At 42.6% G+C, this 18,780-nt stretch overlaps 1 protein-coding gene across 3 annotated transcripts in view; it reads right to left on the reverse strand.

Annotated features, from left to right (window-relative positions):
* Positions 1 to 18,780, reverse strand: part of Dad (Daughters against dpp) — a 64,928-nt gene that overhangs the window by 37,919 nt on the left and 8,229 nt on the right. For 2 of the 3 annotated variants that reach the window (XM_083106960.1, XM_083106961.1), the window contains 3 exons: positions 14,606 to 14,657; positions 10,206 to 13,698; positions 2,512 to 2,562 (listed from right to left, as the gene is read on the reverse strand). In XM_083106960.1, coding sequence (XP_082963086.1) covers positions 2,512 to 2,562; positions 10,206 to 11,175 — 1,021 coding nt within the window. In that variant the 5' untranslated portion in view covers positions 11,176 to 13,698; positions 14,606 to 14,657. Of the gene's footprint in view, positions 1 to 2,511; positions 2,563 to 10,205; positions 13,699 to 14,605; positions 14,658 to 16,250; positions 16,699 to 18,780 lie in introns of those variants that run through there. The other variant, XM_083106962.1, reaches the window with a different exon arrangement.

An 18,780-nucleotide genomic window follows, 5' to 3' on the forward strand; every position in this document is an offset into this window, starting at 1 on the left:
CCAGAAAGTCCACTCTAAATGTTAAGTTAAAATAACTCATACGTCGTATGTTATTTATTGACAAGCTAAAAATGTTAAATAATAGGTGGAATACCTTACATTTATTTTTGTTATTGTGACTTTAAGTGTAATGTAAAAATAACATACAAATTAATTAAAAATTACATGAAAAAATAGTTACAATAACTCGTAAGAAATGTTGAGGACATTAACATATAATAGTAATTATTTTAACTTAAATTATTTGTAATAGAAACACTTAATTTTAGTAAATTTGATTATTTTGTATGTCAAAGTTCAAGATTTCAAGATTTACTTTAACTTTTCTTAGAATATTAAACTGACTTTGAGACACATGTTGATTGTTTAAAATGATTATGTTAAAAATACTCAAAATAATATTCCATTTCTAAGAGACATATACAAAGTGTTAAGTTATAAAGTGACATAAATGTAACATGAAAATGTTATAAAAATAACGTATAATAGTAAATACGTATAGTAAACATATAGGTTATATATTAATTTTACATTGAAGTGCTAATCAAAATGCGTGGATAACGCAAGAAAATTTTAACATGTGGACGCACAATTTTTTACTGTGTATAAAGATGATTGATTTTTTCACGATGTTTTTAACGCAGCTAAACCTAAATAATAAATTTAATATTATATCGACATCGCGATATTTCAGCTTCGATATTTGTAAAATAATATTTATAATAGTTACGACACAGCCTAACAACAGTGTGGATTGCTTTACCTGATTACACGCTTGGCACACTATTAAAGAAGATACCGATGAATGAAGAGAAGGTTCGACACGTCCATTATATTCGCATATAATTGCGCAACCAGATCTCGCAAGAGGTTTCTCGGCGAACGAAAGGCGGCTAAAGGCGAATCTATCGATGACTACGCAGTCGTTTCGCGTGTTGTGTACTCGCACACTCGTGTCGATCCCGAGAGAACCAGTTTAGGACCGAGAACGGAAGAGAAAAAAAGAGAAACGCATATACAGGAGGCGATAGTCAAAATCAGACGAAGGGACGCGAGCAGGAAACGAGAAGAGGATTTAACAGTCAATGTTTTTTTGCGATTTACAATTTCTTTGTTTATCTATTTAATTTCACGATACATGCGACGTTTTATAGTTCTTTATTATATATATATATTATTTAAATTTATTTGAAAAGGTATAATTTTAAGAAAAAATCCAATAATTTTATATAGAGCTTTTGTATCGAAATATTTTTATAAATTTCTGGTTAATTAAAAAATCAAAATAAATTACATTTTTATAGTTACAATCTGACTTTTAATTGAAAATTGAAACTAAAGATAAATATCGTTGCTAATGTTGATATTTTGCATTCTCGCGGTGCAGCGAGATTGATCAGCTTCCACCTGGTGGTCCAATATTGGCCAGGGAATACATTGATCAACCGCTGAAATGGCGATATCATGAAACCTATCGGCATGTTGCGATCAAGAAGATCGACTTACACAGCATGTAGTTACAATTATCAAGAACCATGAAAGAGCAAATACACGTATTTTGATTTTTTAATTAATTATCTAAGCTTGTGTATTTTCTAATATTCATTTTATTGAATTTAAAAATTTTTGTATTTTAAAGAAGAATAACTTTTCTTGGAAGGTTTCATCAAAACTATACTATATAATTTTATATTTGCAAAGTAATATTAAAATGCTCATATAAAAACGCATCTCTTCGAATAATATTATATAACGTTTATTTTTGTTCGGTTCCGTCTAATAAAATCGTCGGTTTTATTCGCGACAAAATAATCTGTTTATCTCCTAAAAATTTGTGATATCGCCATGAAAAGTGCAAAAAATCCTGTGTCGTATGACTAAAAAATATCAATATATTTATACCACCGTATAGATCAGATAGTATCCATTTTTTCGATGTCGAAGAAAAAAATATCGATATCTTATTTATTGATCTCATCCACGCGTGACAAATGTCAATTAGTATAATAATAGCACGCTGATCAAATTCAATGAGTTGTAATCCTGTTCAAAAGTTAATCCGCTTTATATCGGAGAGCTAAGTGAAGAAGAAGTGTTACAAAAACGTGACTCGAAGAAAAGTTAAATGTCAAGGTCCCTTTCACGCATCGGAGAGCGCGGATTTCTATAAATTGATACTTTTAAATCACACGTTAAGCATTATCTGTGCGTAATCTTAAGTGCTCGCGGATTAACCGGGGAATTCCGCCATAAACTCCGTGAGATAGAAACGGTGTCGTACTCGTTCCGGATTATCCTTCACCTTGCTTTAGGCTAGGTCGTGAGAAACACGCGCTACGAGAGACGAATCTCGCTGCTTGTATGGTAAACGTTTGCGAGTAATAAACATGAATTATCGTTAACACGGTTGCGCGAAGACATGCACGCATCATGTATGTACACGTGTATACGTGATCCACACTCACTCGCAGACACATTCCTGATTATAACGTGAAAGACGAAGACACTCACCTTCGGGTCTCAGTCTGTCGGCGATAAGGCAATAGGGGGGTGGCGGCGTCTCTGAAATCAAAAAAAGGAAATTATCATATTGTCGAGCAACTCGAAACTGGATGAATGAAATTACCATTTTCATCAATATCTATTATCTAATCGATAAAATTAAATGTCGCGAAGAATGAGGTTTTTTATTTTTTGTTAAATATTTGCATTATCTGAAGTATAATTTTATTTATTTTAATAGATATTTTTATTTATAATTTATTTTTTTTTAATTTTATATTATTTACAATTTATATTTATATTTATAATTTATTTTTCTTATAATTTATATTATACATTTTTCGAGAGCAATGTAATTATTAAATAGTTTAATTATTATATATCTTTTCAAAGTAATTATATGATATGAAGTAATACGTGAAGAGTATATAAATAACGTCAATGATTTCGATTAATTTCAGTTAAGAATATCGCTTGATATATCCGTATCGATCGCAGTCATTGAGAGAAGAATTCAAGAGGCTCCGGTGATTTTCAATTGAGTCGAATTAATGGCATCAACGCTAAGTGAAGACGCGATGATGCGAAATGTCCCGATGGGCGCCCCGTTAGAAAGAAGTCCAGGTCCAAAAGCGGCGAGTTCTATTATTGGCGCGGAGCGCCTGCGAAACCGGTATGCCGTTTTTCGTCCTTTTACGTATACGCGCTCTCAAAGTATAGAGGACAAATCGCGGCGCGAATATCTCAAACGTCAAGGTAACCCGATGCTTCCCGTGCTTGGAGAAAACGGAACGCTGCCTTCGTCGATCAGAGCGCATGCCGAGATTCGCACATATGTATGATAGGGTAATTGCATCCTCGAGAGGAATCTCACCACGAATCTCGAAAAAAGCTCAATTTGCCCTTCCTTGAGTGTTAAATTTTTTCAAGGAAATTTTAGAATTTAAGTAAGGTTAATAAACAACTGGCTTATTAGAAAGGAACTTGTGTACAATAAAACATATTTTGAAAGAAACTACACAGAAAAAAAGGATATTCTTGTTTTGAAAATATATTTAGTTTTAACATGGAAATCTTGAAATGAGATTATATCGCGTTAATTAAAGAAAAATATAATTGCTTGAATAATTGCTTACTCGAATGAAGTCATTTTATATAATTCAATCGAGAAAAATATATTCTTATGATTTAAGAATTAATTTTCTTGAATGGAAAAAGAAACAATGTTAGATAGAAAATAACATTTTAAATCAAAGATTACAATTTTCTTAAAGTAGAATTAAATAATTATATATTCTTGAGGTGACAATTACAATATTAAAATAAGACTATAATATTGTTGAAATTTAAAATTATTAAATTCTTCTAAGAAGATTATAAATTGTTGCGTATATACGAAACAATGAACGCGTTAGTTTAAGTATATAAGTTTTGATTTGACATTTATTTTTTTCTGTGTAAATATTATAAAATAAACTGTCTTATAATCAAAGAGAGGATATAATCTGATGAAAGAATTGCATCTTTTTAATAGCCGTGTGGTTTATTTAAATTAAAAAAAAAAACTATTTTTGTACGAATTAGTGGCTAACGTGAAGTTAAAGTTTTTTTTTGATAACTTTTTTACTAGGGGTGTGCAAGCGAAAATAAAAAAAGTGCACTTCTGTGCAAATAATGTGCAATCGAATCATGAAAAAAATCAATTATTTTTAATATTGGGGAGATTAACTTCACGCGGCTCTTTTTAATCTGATTTAAACTTTGCAATGTATCATATTTTAATTTAAAAAATCGCACGTTTCTATCAATTATTTCAGTTTTAAATAAAAATTTTCGTGATAAAAATAATAATATTATATCATCAGAGATTCATATCATGTCTATGGATTGTAATCAGATGGCATATCGAAAATAACGCGAGTTTATTTTTTTTTAAGTAAGATGCAGTGTTATTAACTAATGATAGAGGAGACTCATGCGGGAGAAATTATGCCGAAATTCCTAGATAATAAATGTGGTGCGATGTCGACGCGTAATGGCCGCCTGTCGCGCCTACACGTGGATCCTCTCCCGCTGTTCGCGTTTCTCACTCGCTCTCTCTCTCTCTTTGCTCTCTTGATCGCCCTCGGTTCAATCCCTCTCCAGAGCCGACTGGCCGCCGCGTCGCCGCCGAGCTTTAATAAAGCCGGCGCGGCGTGTGTCACTCATCGACGCACTTCAAACTTGGAGTCGGAGTTTGGCACGATTCGAATAACAAGATCCGCGAGCACGATTTAAACGGCGATGTTTTAGCCTCCGGTTAAGGCACTTGTAATAAACGCGTGGCCGTTACATAACTCGCGCCGCCAAATATCTCTTCGGAACGAGACGCGCCTATTTCTGGGCCTGTCTATCCGTTTGTCGCATCCAGCCGCGGGAAATAAATGATTATTTCATTTATCGAACTGAGGCCACGTATCGACCCCAAACCGGAACAAAATTCGAACAATATCCTATAAAAGAATATTTCCAGGTATCATCTTTCGAGTAAAAAGGCTCGCACGCTATGCAAATAATTTTCCGAAAAAATACAGGGAGTCGCTTCCTAGCGCTTTCGGGCGTGAATGAATATTCGGAGCGCGGCGGAGAAAGTTGTGCGCGCATTTACGCGGTGTAATGATAAAAACCTGCCCCGCGACGATTTGCGTAACGACGATACGCAGCCGTCGCCGCCGCCGTCGTCGTCGTCGCCGTCGCCGATGATAATCGATTCGCCGGCGTGAATTATTAACCGGCCGCCCCAGCAATGGCTCGTTCGCGAACGAACGAACGACCGCCGAATGCGAAAACAGATAAAGACGGCGGCGGGCTTGTGTGTGTCGCGGGATTACGAAAACAAGGCGCCACCGCGGGGAGTGATTTACGCCCGATAAAACGCCGCGTTCCGCGATACGAAATTAGCGTACGCTATCGACGATCGCCGCTGACAATGGTCGATCGCGTCCGGTGTCCGTTTACGAGCCCGAGCTTACCATGTCGCGCGTAAATTGATTCGTCGAGAAAAATAGCGCCTCCGTTGCGATTACCGGTCATCGCATATGCGTCATTGCGTATCGAATATGCGCGTTATTTCGAGCGATGTCGACTAAATTACGTATGCGTATTGCCGACCGAAATAAATGTAGGTTAAAGAAAATACATGCATTAAAGTATACAAAATTTCCGTGGGTTATGTATGCGTTCTATGTATATTATATATAATATTTTTATATGTAATATATATTTCTTTATGCATATTATATATATATGTGTTTTATATATATTAGAATATTTGATTTAATTTTTGATGTCAAGTATTTTATTAAGAATTTGTTTATTTTTCCAAATGCAATATATATAAAATATTAATATTTATATATTGCATTTCGTGTAATTTATTTGTGAAATGCGCCAAATATACATGTATATAGTATCGAAGAATTGTGAATCGAATATATAGAAATTTATTTATTACGAATACAAATGCAATCCGCATACATGTGGATGCATAAAACATCATTTTAGTGCGCGGCATTTTAGTCTTTGTCTTGACAAAGGAATTCTAATTTAAGTATCTCCGAAATTTATAGCGTAGCAAATTTAAATTCCTAGGAAACCTATTCCCGATCCGCTGAAATGACTCTAAAACATGTGCGTCCTCCTCAGGAGACTGAGAATATAATAACACATTGGTACCAGCCAAAGATTCTTGACACGTCTTTGCTGTGTGTGTGTGTGTCCCCGATTCCGAAATCTTAAAAATTTCAACGATCGAAGGTCAGCAGTCAGCATTGCAATGAATGCATTTATTGCCTCTATTATAATTATATAGATTATTATTATATCGGTGAAATAATTGTAAAAGATATTCACGATCAAACTTTGAAACGACTTTCAGTTTACAAAAATTGAAAACTATAATTACAGTCATTTATAACGTTCAAGTACACAGAAAAAAATGAGTGTCAAATCAAAACTTATATACTTAAACTTACGCGTTCATGTTTCGTATATACGCAACAATTTATAATCTTTTTAGAAGAATTTAACAATTTTAAAATTCTATTATAGTCTTATTTTAATATTGTAATTGTCACCTCAAGAATATATAATTATTTAATTCTACTTTAAGAAAATTTATAATCCTTGATTTAAAAATGTTATTTTCTATCTAACATTGTTTCTTTTCCATTCAAGAAAATTAAATCTTAAATTATAAGAATATATTTTTCTTGATTGAACTATATAAAATGGCTTCATTCGAGTAAGCAATTATTCAAGCAATTATATTTTTCTTTAATTAACGCGATATAATCTCATTTCAAGATTTCCATGTTAAAACTAAATATATTTTCAAAACAAGAATGTCCTTTTTTTTCTGTGTATAGTTGCAGTCTTCAGTTTTAGCGAATTTATATGATGGTACAATATTCCTTATCAAACTTGCCGAGTCTTTTTCATTTTTAAAAATACAAATCTCCAAGTCTATACGATTATTTAATATTCAGGGTAAATTGAATTTAAGATTAAGAGGACAGATGACAAGTCCTCTTATCAACTTTCCAACGAATCTAAGACGAATTAAACTTGAAATACTTGACATCATTTCTCCAGGATTTATTGTCCTAAAAATACTAAGCACAGACTCGCGCGAGGGAGAATCGGAGAAAAACGTCGGCGAAATTTCCGCCGATACGGGAGTCTCGGTGCGATTCTCCGGCCGAATCGAAGCGCCAGGGGTACCGGCTTTGCTCGGCCGCCTGGCTGCTCTCGCGAGACTCGCCTCAGTTCGGTCAGCTTCTCGGCTAATGCCGGCTGGCCTCGACAATTAGCTGGCGCCAGCAATGACACGCAGCGGCGCCGGGCTGCAGCCCCCCCTCTCTCCGCGTTCCATCCCGTACCCCTCCCTCCCGCGCGATCCCGCGACGGACGGTGTCTCCGCGCGCCGATCCCCTCGCCATCGCTGCCCTTCCTCGCTTAACCGCACATGCTCGACGGCGCCCCGTCCTCGGTCCGCCATCCGCTCTCCTCTCCGACCGCCTATATCGGTCTTTCTCTCTCTCTCTTTCCCCGTCGCTCTTTCTCCCTCGCTCCTTCTGCTTCTCTCCGGTCGACCAACCCTTCTCGCTCTTTCCGTCAGCCGCGACTGACTCGCCCAATATACATTTTATTTTTAGATTCATTTCCTTCTGGCCATAACTTTGATCGTACGGCCATTCGTAAGTGCTCTCTCTCTCTAGTACGATCCTATACTCGCTCGCCGTCTCTCTTTCTTTCAACACGCGTCGCTCGTCCCGAGTATTTTTTTTTTCTCTCCCTTCCCCCTTTCTCCGAGCTCGGTCGGGGTGTCTGACGCGTCTATCTCGTCGTTTTGCGCTCGCTTTCTCTCGCTTCTCTTTCCCCAAATGCGTCGGCTTCCTCGGGCGTGCATACGTGGCGCGACCGCGCGCTATTATTAGTCGTGGAAACCTCAGCACGGAATTCGAAGGATCCGCTTGTTCGCCCTCCCCTCCCCCCCTCCCCGGCATCGCACGCTGTTAATTACGAAACATACGCGATTTTATCTCGCATCGTCGCGATCTTTTTTTTCTCGCGGAGGTGTCGCGCCTGCTAGATACGATTTTCCAGCAATAAAACGCTCGATATTATCAATAAATCGTGCACGCGGCGCGCTCGACTGTAACGAATCGATGCTGTCACGATTAGACCACCGGCGCCGGTGAGCATTCGCATGAATGATCGCGTAGAAAGTCGCATTTTTTCCCGACAATCGGATGTCGTCTTTAAACCTCTCAAGTCGACGTATAAGACGTGTCTTTTAAATTAGCACACTTTTTTAAATCAACGTCTTTCTCCAAGAGACACGTGTATGTCTAAGATACGTGTCTCTTGGAGAGAAAGTATCGAGGATAATATTTCCTCGGGATGCGCGACAGCCGTAAAACACCGTGGTTCGCACGATCGAATTCGCTCGGCTCGGGCCTCGCGACGACGACCGGGTTAAATGATCGACGGGGTTACGTAAAGGCGCGTTTTGCTGGCGCCTACCCCGCCCGCTCCCTCCCTCTCGCTCCCTCCCACTTTATTAGGGCGCGACGCTTTTTTGCGATCGAAGTCACGTCACCGGACGCGCAGACAACAGGACGGGGTCTCGGGGCCCATAAATTCCACCGCTTTCTTTAAACTGACGAATGCCGATGGTGTAAAGTCATGCGTCACGATATAATTGACGTACGAAGAAATATCGTTTCGAAGTGTCTTCGAAAAGACTACAAAGAGTCTACCGACGTTGAAATAAATTTCGTGTCTCGTTACAAGATTTTAAAATGTGCAACTAGATGTATAATGTAAAGTTAACGTTTATATTTGCAATGCTCATTCATTGCAAATATAAACATTAGTTAAGATTCCACAGAAATACGTCGATGCGCTTGAAAAGTTTATTCACTAGTTCTAATTCTCGCACCGTTAACGTCACATTGCTACAAATAAGTTCCTTCCTTTTTAAATACATCCGACTATATCTTAATATCTTGAAAAAATTCTTCGGTTGGATGGTGAAATTTGAATTCTGCGGAAGAATAAGTCACAATAAATAGTTCGTAAAATAAATAAATATCAGCTGGTGGCCACTTTTGAGAATTATGTCAAACGATTATATACCTGCTTGAGTCTAAGTCACAAAAGCGCACTTGAAAACCTGAAAGGACCCTGTCGTCGGCTTTTGAAAGTTTATACCTGCCATAATATATCTTTAGCACTTGTGTGAAGCGAGAGACGACCACCGCATCGAATATGTTTCAAACTCACCTACCTTCTATTAATATGAACTAAATCACGCTTCCGTAATCATATCGATTATTATTATAGACGTCATTTATATGTCGTAAAAATTAATTTATTTTTCACGCCAATAACAGATGTTTACACTTGTCATTCGCCTATTCGGCTCTCTCGATGAGAAAGCGTCAATGTATTGACATTTGACACCCGAGGTTTTCTCCCGGGACATTATATATCGGCTTTACCTTCGTTTTAAACGTAACCAGGTAGACGTCGCCTAAACCTCGCGGTCATCTGTAATAAATTTCCGTTTTACAGCGGCTCGAGTCTTTAGGCTTGTTAGCACCGGGTGGCGCGCACACAGGTGACGATTAACGCGTTTGGTTTGAGGTCTACGATCGTTACAATGTAGCCAGCTGTGCCTTACGATGTTAAATTATTCCGTCTAGACACCACCAGGGGCGACGGGCTTACGTTTTAAACCGTGTTGTATTCCCGAAAAAACGTACACCGAGACCCGACTTGATTCTTTACGCATTTTTGGCAAATTTCAATTCACGTCTACTCATTCAGCAATTTTGAATGAAATAGTAAAAAGAAATTTTGGGAGGCATTCTCTCTTACACGATGCCTTTTAATTTATGGAACGGTTAGTTTGTTTTACAAGCGATTTATTTATTTATTAAATTATTTATCCGTTTATTAAATTGCACTAAATTTAATTAAACTTTCCATTCCGATAAGATTATATTAAATATAAAATTGATGTCGAGATGGGAGCGCGAATTAACGAGCGTTACGTAACTCGTACCGAGACTTTCGGTCGGGAGTTTATCTCGCGGTATATATTAATAACGGAAAGCTACGAGAGAAAGAAGGAAAAAAAACAGCTGATCGCTCACCGAGTTTGCAGAGTCGGCTCCAGTGATAGGGGTTGCAGCATATGTAGACGGGATCTTTAGCGGAATGACAGATAGGTAGTCTCTTGAGCTCCGACGAGTGCTCGAGATCCGGCCACCGCCAGATCTGGCAGCAGAGGAGATGCGGCTCGCTCGGCGCGCCGCTGCTTCCTCCCTCGGTGGATCCTCTCACTGGCACGACGGCGCCGCTGCCGCCGTTGCTCGCCTTCCCGCCGACGCAGCACCTGTCGAATCTCATCGGCGACGCGGACAACGAGTCCTCGGACGCGGAGCAGCAGCTCTCCTGCTCGTCCTCGACGGAGGACGAGCGGTGGTGCCTGCTGGAGCGGTGCCGATAGCGACGATAGCGATGCTGCTGAAAGTGACGGCCGTGATGACGATGCGGCCTGCTGTGGTACTGCTCGTGTTGCTGATCGTACATGGGATAGTCCTCGGCCGGCCGCTGCTGACGCGGAACGAGGACGCACGAGCCGAGATCGGCGCCGGCGCTCTCGACGGCGGTGAGCAGCATCTCCAGTTGATTCTCCTTGAGCGTCTTGAGGAGCTCCTTGCACCTCAGCAATCGGCCGGGGTCGTGTTGCCGTTGCTGCTGCTGCTGCTGCTCGTCGTCATCCTGACTCGCGTGGCCGCCGCAGCAGCCTTGGTGCAACCGGCTCGTGTTGCTGCCCTCGTAAACCACCGCGTCACCACCTTCCGCCGACAACGCTGCCGTCCCGCTCACTTGTCGACCCGCCGTCGTCGTCGTCGTCATCGCTTTGTCGTCGTTACTGGCCGTGTTGCTGTCGTAGCCGGCGGCGGCGGCGCCGCCGCTCGTGTTGCTGCTGCTCGTGCGATGAAACGTACGTGACGATGAATCCTCTTGAGCTTCACACTCGGTTTCATGCTCCCCACGGACCTTGGCCTTTAGCAGACGTCTAGTGAGCACCGTCCGTTTGCTCCAGAACATCAACATGAAACAGGATTTGCGGTACGCGCATTTGGTGGCCAGTCCTTTTCGTAGCCGCCGTAGGAAAATCGAGGGAGGGACGTGACGGGCGGGGGTGACGATCGGGCCACCCGCACGCGGGTCGCTCGGGAATGCGCCGATGTTTCGCCTCGGACACGAGACTCTTGCCGCGAATCTCGCCCCTCGAACGCCCTCCTCCTCCTCCTCCGCGAAATCCTCCTTTCTTCCCACCTTCGACAAACACCAAATTACGCACTGTCAACCCGAAGAAAACACTCTTTCGCACCCGCGAGATCACAGACGATACGGAGCAGATGCACACACACGCACCAACACAGTCGCGCAAGCGTGTATATTTATTTATGCGCGTATCTCGCGCGCGATCACGATCCCGAAATAGTGTGACAGTCCAACGCGCGGCACAGAAGAGCTCCGGTCTCTCTCTCTCGCTCTCTCTCTTTCTCGCAGACTCCCCTCTCGCTTCGCTTCTCTTCTCTTCCGTTCCCTCTCTCTCTTTCCACCGGCCGACCGGCTAGTAAAGCAACAGTGCTCGCCGCGTTTCTCTCTCTCTTTCTCTTTCTCTCTCGCGTGGATTATTTCCGACTTTCAACGAGCGCCGAAGGAACGAGATCCACCTTCTTCCTCGGATAAGTTTTTTGGCCGCGTAGACGAGCTCGGGTCCAACAGCACCACCGGCTGACCTTGAACTCTCATTTACCTCTCGCTCGTTTTCGGCCGCTCCTGTCGATCTATCGCGATTTAAAGCGCGTCTCGGTTTCCTCTCCTCTTCTCGCCCGGTGACCGGGGTAGGGGGTGGGGGGTGGGGGGGCTAGGTTCCTCGCTCCGCTTACACGTATCCCGTTTGTCGTCGACGGACACCTCTCGGGGACAAACAATCCGCACGACGGCCGTGAGCGCGAGCCACTGTCGGCATCGCGGACGCCAGTCGACGTCGTCGTCGTCCGCGCGCGACCGACGATGCAAAACGCACCACGCGCCCGGATCGCGCGTGCACGCACGCGACACACATGCACCAGTCGCGGGGACGCAACTGGTCACCGTCGAGGTTACCGACGGACGCGCGCGCCGCTACTGGGTATATCGTCGTACGCTTCTTATCCCTTACGCGCGCCTCGCCTTCTCTCGCGAGATGGAGAAAGAGAGAGGACGGAGAAAAGGAAGAGACTCCCGGGGAGACGGGAGAAGGGGGGAGGGGGAGTGGGGAGGGTAAGCACGAAACGAATCGGTCGGCGCACGCACGACACCCGGCCTTTACTTTCCTCGGTCGTCGCGAGTACGTATCGAGGGCGACGCGGTGCCTTAACCTCGCGACCCGGCACAACCGACGCGCACACGTGTATGTATATATATGTGTGTGTATGTATGTATGCACGGTGTACGTACACCGGCGACGTCGCGTCGCGGAAATGTTACCGCGGCGCCGCCTGAATCCTCTTCAGGAGCGGAAACTCGCCGACAGCTGACGCGACGACGTCGTCGATCTCGATGACAGAAGGCGACAACGTCGCTGCTTCTGGAGTCCTCGATCCGGCGCTCGCACCGTCGCCAATGCCGGCACCACCGCGTCGATGGCACCGTGTAAGGACGACGACGGCGACGGCGACGATGACCACGACGACGACGACGACGACGACGACGGCGACAACGACGACCGCTGCCACCACCACCACCGCCGCCGCGACGACACTCCAACAACCTCAGACTCGCGATCGTCGCTCCGTCGATCACTCCCCGTCATCCGTGCGCGCGTATCACCGAGTGACATTTTCCGCTCGCATCGTCCGTCCTTGTCTCTCTTCTTCTTTTATCTCCTCGCGTTACGTTTCCACGCGCTCGGCTCTTTCTCTCACCGCGACACGGTGCCGCGATTCTCGACACCCATCGCCACTTTGCCGCCGCTGCTGCTCGACGCTCGTCCGTTCGACCGGTCGCGAGGACGCGCACTGTCACATTCTTGAATTCGCGATCGAGAGTGGGAAAGACCGGCGACTGACTTCGGAGGGCGAGAGAGGTCGTGCGATTGGCTAGAGAGAGCGGCAAACTTCACTCGGCGGCGCGAAGAAGCGACGCTTCTCCCATCAACTGGGCGACTTTGACGTCTCGGCGACGCGAAACGGGATCGCCGCCCGCATTTCCTCGCGTGCCTGGCGCTTCTATCGACGCCTCGACTGTTCGTTGCCCTCTTCCTCCGTATCTTCCTCGCCTCCTATATCGCTCGCGCGACGAACACCAACGTCATCGGCGGATCGTCGGGACGAACTGTTGCGCACCAAACCGACCGATGCGACACGGCACGATCACTCCGACTCGGCTAAGCTCGGCAATGAGACTGGCACGCACGAGGTCTCGTCGTCGCGAGCGCGCGCGCACCGCCACCTACCCCCACCATCCGTCTCCGGCCGTCTGGTTCCCCCTCCTACGACCGCCTCTGCGTCTCACCGCCTCGGTGGCTCGTCTCGTCCCGTCCTTTTCGTGCCGACGACACGCCGATACAACGACCGTAGCATGCTAAACACACAAGAGGGAAAGAGACGATCAAACATGGCTGCGCCAGTGACGGCGCCACGATCGCCAAGTAGCGAAGACTCGAATCCATCCTGTCTCTCGGCGCGGCGCCTCGCAGGAATCGAGATACGTGTGTAGCGTAGACATACACACATGCACGTAGGCCGCGTGTCTCGGCGAGGCTCGTCGCACGAATTCGAGTCGAAATTTTTACAGCCTCTCATGCAAATGCGTGAATCATCGCGACGTCGTGATTAAATGGCCAAATTTCATTAAGATGAGATGGAGCTTAGATATGCTAAGTAAATAATTTTACATCTCTGTTTATTTACCTAATCTTGCATAATTGAGATGTTGCTATGTTCTTCAGAGTCGATATTTTATGTCACGTTTCCGCGGTCAAAAATGTTGGTCATTGGAAAGAGTACTTTGTATTATTTTTCAAACTTTTATCTAGCAGCGAATTTTTAGTTTGGATAATCGAGGGATGGAAAGACAAAGACGAAGATGTCAAATTATCTGTTCTTACAATTACAACAGACCAATACCAGCCAAACTCCATCCTCCTCAACATTCCAAGATAAATTTTACTCGCGTTATCGCTCGTAAAAAGGAATTATCCATTCGCTGACAAACGACAAAGAAACGCCGGCGAGGAACACATGCACACTACTATATCGGATGATAAGAAGAAAATGGCAAGCAGTCGACATGACGTGACGTTCGAATTTTTAAGACACATCATTGACCTTTTTTCGGATTTTATGAAAGGCATATTTAAAGCACGTGAAAAAAATAATTATAGAAAAGCAAACATGCACACGCTTTAAACGAGTCAATGTATTTCCATTTTTGGAGATATAAGCTAGTTTTTAATTCTCTTAAAATAAAAATATGATTGCATACTTACAAAAATTTTAAAGATCGCGTTGCCAATTCCGCTTGTAAAAGAAATGCCTAATCTGCAACAAAAATGTACATTATTTTTATTTTTGTCAAGATAAGCACTTTTATTTTTAAAAATAATTTTTTTGTCGAAAGGGAAAGTTACAGCAAGACTTGATTCTTATAGAAAAATCTTTCTGTCCTGAATCGACGTGTCTGGTACGATTCTTGGCTCGCGAGGGACACTGTATATCGGTGTATATACATCGTAGATTGGTCGTCTAATAATGCGTGAATCGTGCAATTTATCTCCGGAGGCGAAACACGGCACGGCGGTTTAATTTGGATCGTCGCGTCGACCGGCCAGGTATACAAAACGAGGTCGAATAGTTGACCGAAATACTAAAAAAGGGTTGCGAATGGCATACCATCGGAAGGATCTCGCGCGTCGTCTCTCGTAAATTTTCTAATTTTAGAAACTCGTTTCGCGCGTTTCCCGTGGATGTAATTTTGTAATAGGTGGCTGCACAGCCTCGCCCGGCGGAGCCTACTTTATAAAGTTACGGGAGAGCCTATAATTTCATTTTTTTAATAATCGAAACCCGAGCGCTGTCGTCTCGTAGCATAACACGCCGGGATCTTTCGTCGATCATTATATTCTCTTTTATATATCTTTAATATCATCCTCGTGTTCGTTATCTCCTCGCATCGGTAGCGACATTTGAAGAAGCGAGATCCTGCAGAAAAATTGTGTTAAAATTAAATTTCTCGGACGAATAACGCGCTTTCTCCCATCAAACATGTATACGGTCGATGGAGGATCGTAATCTGCCGGCAGTCGCGGTTTATGCAACGACAATTAAATCGATAAAGTAGCTTACGGCGTTCCGGCTTGGTATCTCGTTCCACAATCGACTGTTTAATATTTATTGTTAGACGTTAGATATTTATGCCGTGCGTAACTCGCACCTTGTGAGACTTTACGCATCATTCTTAATTAAAGATTGCGATTGGATTTTTAGTTTCCATAAAATCGCTGCGTGAAGGTGAGATGGAAAGCTAGATAGGATAAAATAATGCATTGACAAATAGCATGATATTTAGATCGAGTTAACAAACGTAAAACAAAAATATATCTCCCTCCCTCTCTCTCTCTTCATCCTTAATTTATTTAATTCGGCGGAACAATATATAGTTTTATTTTAATATTGTAATTGTCATCTCAAGAATATATAATTATTTAACTCTACCTTAAGAAAATTATAATCTTTGATTTAAAAATACTATTTTCTATCTAATCTACTGTTTCTTTTCCATTTAAGAAAATTAAATCTTAAATCATAAGAATATATTTTTCTTTAATTAACGCAATATAATCTCATTTCAAGATTTTTCTATATTAAAACTAAATATATTTTCAAAACAAAAATGCCCTTTTTTTCTGTGCAAGCTGTGACGCAAATGTGTCCCTAACCCTCTCTCGTGACGAGTCGCGACGTAGGTCTAGACGCGTTATTTCACTCGTCGGAACACGTTCCAAAATGATATAGAATTTAGGAAGTTGTTTAGTTATGTACGTCTGGTGTCCTGCGCTGGCTAGTAATCAGGCGCCTGGCCTCCGCGCTGTCCCTCTCTCTCTCTCTTTTCGTCTCCTCTCTTCTCATCCTTACCTCTTGCTCCGCTCTTGGTCTACCGTGGATCATCGCTCTTGTTTCTCGCTCTTGTTTCTCGCTCTTCCTCTCGTACAACCGGTAAAGCTCTCTCGGCAAATTCTTCAGGGCCGTTCGCGGTTCTCGGTGCCTCGATGTCTCGGCCCAATTAAATGTCGATCAAGGCGACCCTAGCTCAAGGTATATCGATGTATGGAACAAAAAGAATTTGTTCAGTCTGAAAGACAGCTAAAAAGTAACAGAGAGAGAGAGAGAGAGAGAGAGAGAAAGAGGGACAGGATGGGGTGGAGAGTGCTCGTGTGTCCGTAAATCCGCAACGAGATGCACGAATTATTCTCGACTCGAGAATACAAGACGTCTTTTAGCAATCGTGTTTACTCTGACTAGATTTTGCGGGAATAAATAAGAAAAGCAAGTGAAAATCCTCTTCAAACAAATACCATAACTTTGAATAATCATTAATTACCGCGCTCTCGCATACTTTTACGATATAAAATTAAATTTTTAATTAATTACAATATATTGACATTTATATAAGTGAAAGATGAAATACGCAGCTTTTGAAGAATTTGAAATATTTAATATTTTTTTCACGTTTTTTATTGCCATAGATAATAATTATTATCTAATCATGCGTGTACTGTCAACTGTCACAAGATTTAAGCAGCGACAAACGTGCGATGCAAAACAGTCTATAAGATAGCGCAACCGTATTTTTTTTTCCGTCGTTTTATTTTCAAACGAGAAAATTACTCGCATGCTCGCCGCTATTGCTATGGCGCCATTCTTGACATATCGCACCAATGGCACCGACGGATGGATGACAGTAATGTTATGCGACGAAACGTAATGCTGATGCAATATATTGCGTTTATAAAGAGAACTATTCCTGTATTTAAAACAAAAGCAAGAGGCTTAATTTTTAGCACCAAATTTTTAAATATAATTATGTACATTATTACGATATTTTTTGAATAGTAAATAATTATAAAGACGTGTTATTGAATAATATAATAATATAATACATACATCTATATTTATAATATTATTTTTGCATTTTTATTTCTTTTACTTTTATAAGAAAATATTTTTAATACTTTTAAATAAATTTAAATAAAATTACAATAATAAATATAATAAATTTAAATTAATTTAAATATTTTTATTTGAAAATTAATTATCGGAATGATTCTCTATGTCGATGGATTATTATTAATAATTGTGGATATCGACAATAGTCGCATCCGAGATGTTCTGAAAATAATTATCACTATAATAGATACACTGGCGCGCTCGCTAAAATAATACGCAATGGAAATGATGGGCTCGCGTAAATAGAATGAGACGTCTCTTCCGAAAGGTCGAAATGTTAGCTTTCGCTTCAACGAACATCCTCACTCGCGACGCTTGTGTGTGTGCGTGTGCGTTCTTCGTTACACGACGTGTCTTCGTCGAAGAGGATTATTAATGAACGCCCGGTAAACTTCCGCCAATTACTGCTGGTAAACGACGTGCTTCTCCAACACGCGCGCGCGCGCGCTCATTATCCGCGCGAGTGCGAATAGAGGTCTACTTGAAATTCTGGGTATCGCGTCGATTGATCGCGACGTGCATTAATTGCGCTGCTCCAACTTTGAGAGATAATGATGAGACGCGCGAAACGGGATGAACGTTTGCGACAAGCAGCTGGCGAAATTCGACGCGTCGAGCGACTGTAATGGATAACTGATCTCAGCGGCTTCTGCTAAATAGAACGAGGAGAAAAACGCGCGAAATGAATTTCTCAGATTTTCCGAGAATACTCGGCGCCGCGTGCGAGACAGAAGAGCATGATTGACGACGCGCCGACTCTGTCACAAACCAGGGAGCGGCCTCTCTCGCGTGGAAAATATTTTCAGTCGCAGCATTTTTGCGCTCGAGGCGACCAACGATAAGAGAATACAGGAAAGGCGAACAATAGGGACATCAAGTACTATTTTTAAAATTCCTCCGTGCATATCGTAAGGTTTATACAATTGCAAACGTTATCCATACTCTTTCTGCAGATTGTTAATAAAAAAAAAATAATGTTATTTGTCGATGCACTTCATTTCTTTTTCGATTAGAAGGGCGGCGTTTTTCGTTAATTTTCGACTCGGAAACGACAGACTTGGCCGCCGGCACTCACCGATAATCAAGTATCTTTACTCTGTAGATAGACGTCGGCGCCGATGTCAACGCTCCAAATTCCGAGGGAGAGCGATCGTCGTCGTTCCTCGAAGCGGCAGCGGCAGCGGCAGCGAGCGGTCCAGCTCACGATTCCGCTATAATTCATCTTCCACGAAGCGCGAAGACGTTTCGGGCTATTATTAGGGCCGGGGGGGGGGGGGGGGGGGGCACGGGATCTTTTTCAGCAACTCCCCGATGGACCGAGACGACGCGTTGAAACGCACGTCGAGGATGACCAATCATTCAGTCTCTCTAGTTGTTTATCACCGCGCTCGCTTTTGTGCGTATCTGCGTAAAATCGCGAGGACGGACGAGAAAATTT

This window comes from Camponotus vicinus, unplaced genomic scaffold, assembly GCF_025532165.1.
Source record: "Camponotus vicinus isolate PSW18456_S1 unplaced genomic scaffold, iyCamVici1.0 SCAF_8, whole genome shotgun sequence".
In the NCBI taxonomy this organism is placed as follows: domain Eukaryota; kingdom Metazoa; phylum Arthropoda; class Insecta; order Hymenoptera; family Formicidae; genus Camponotus; species Camponotus vicinus.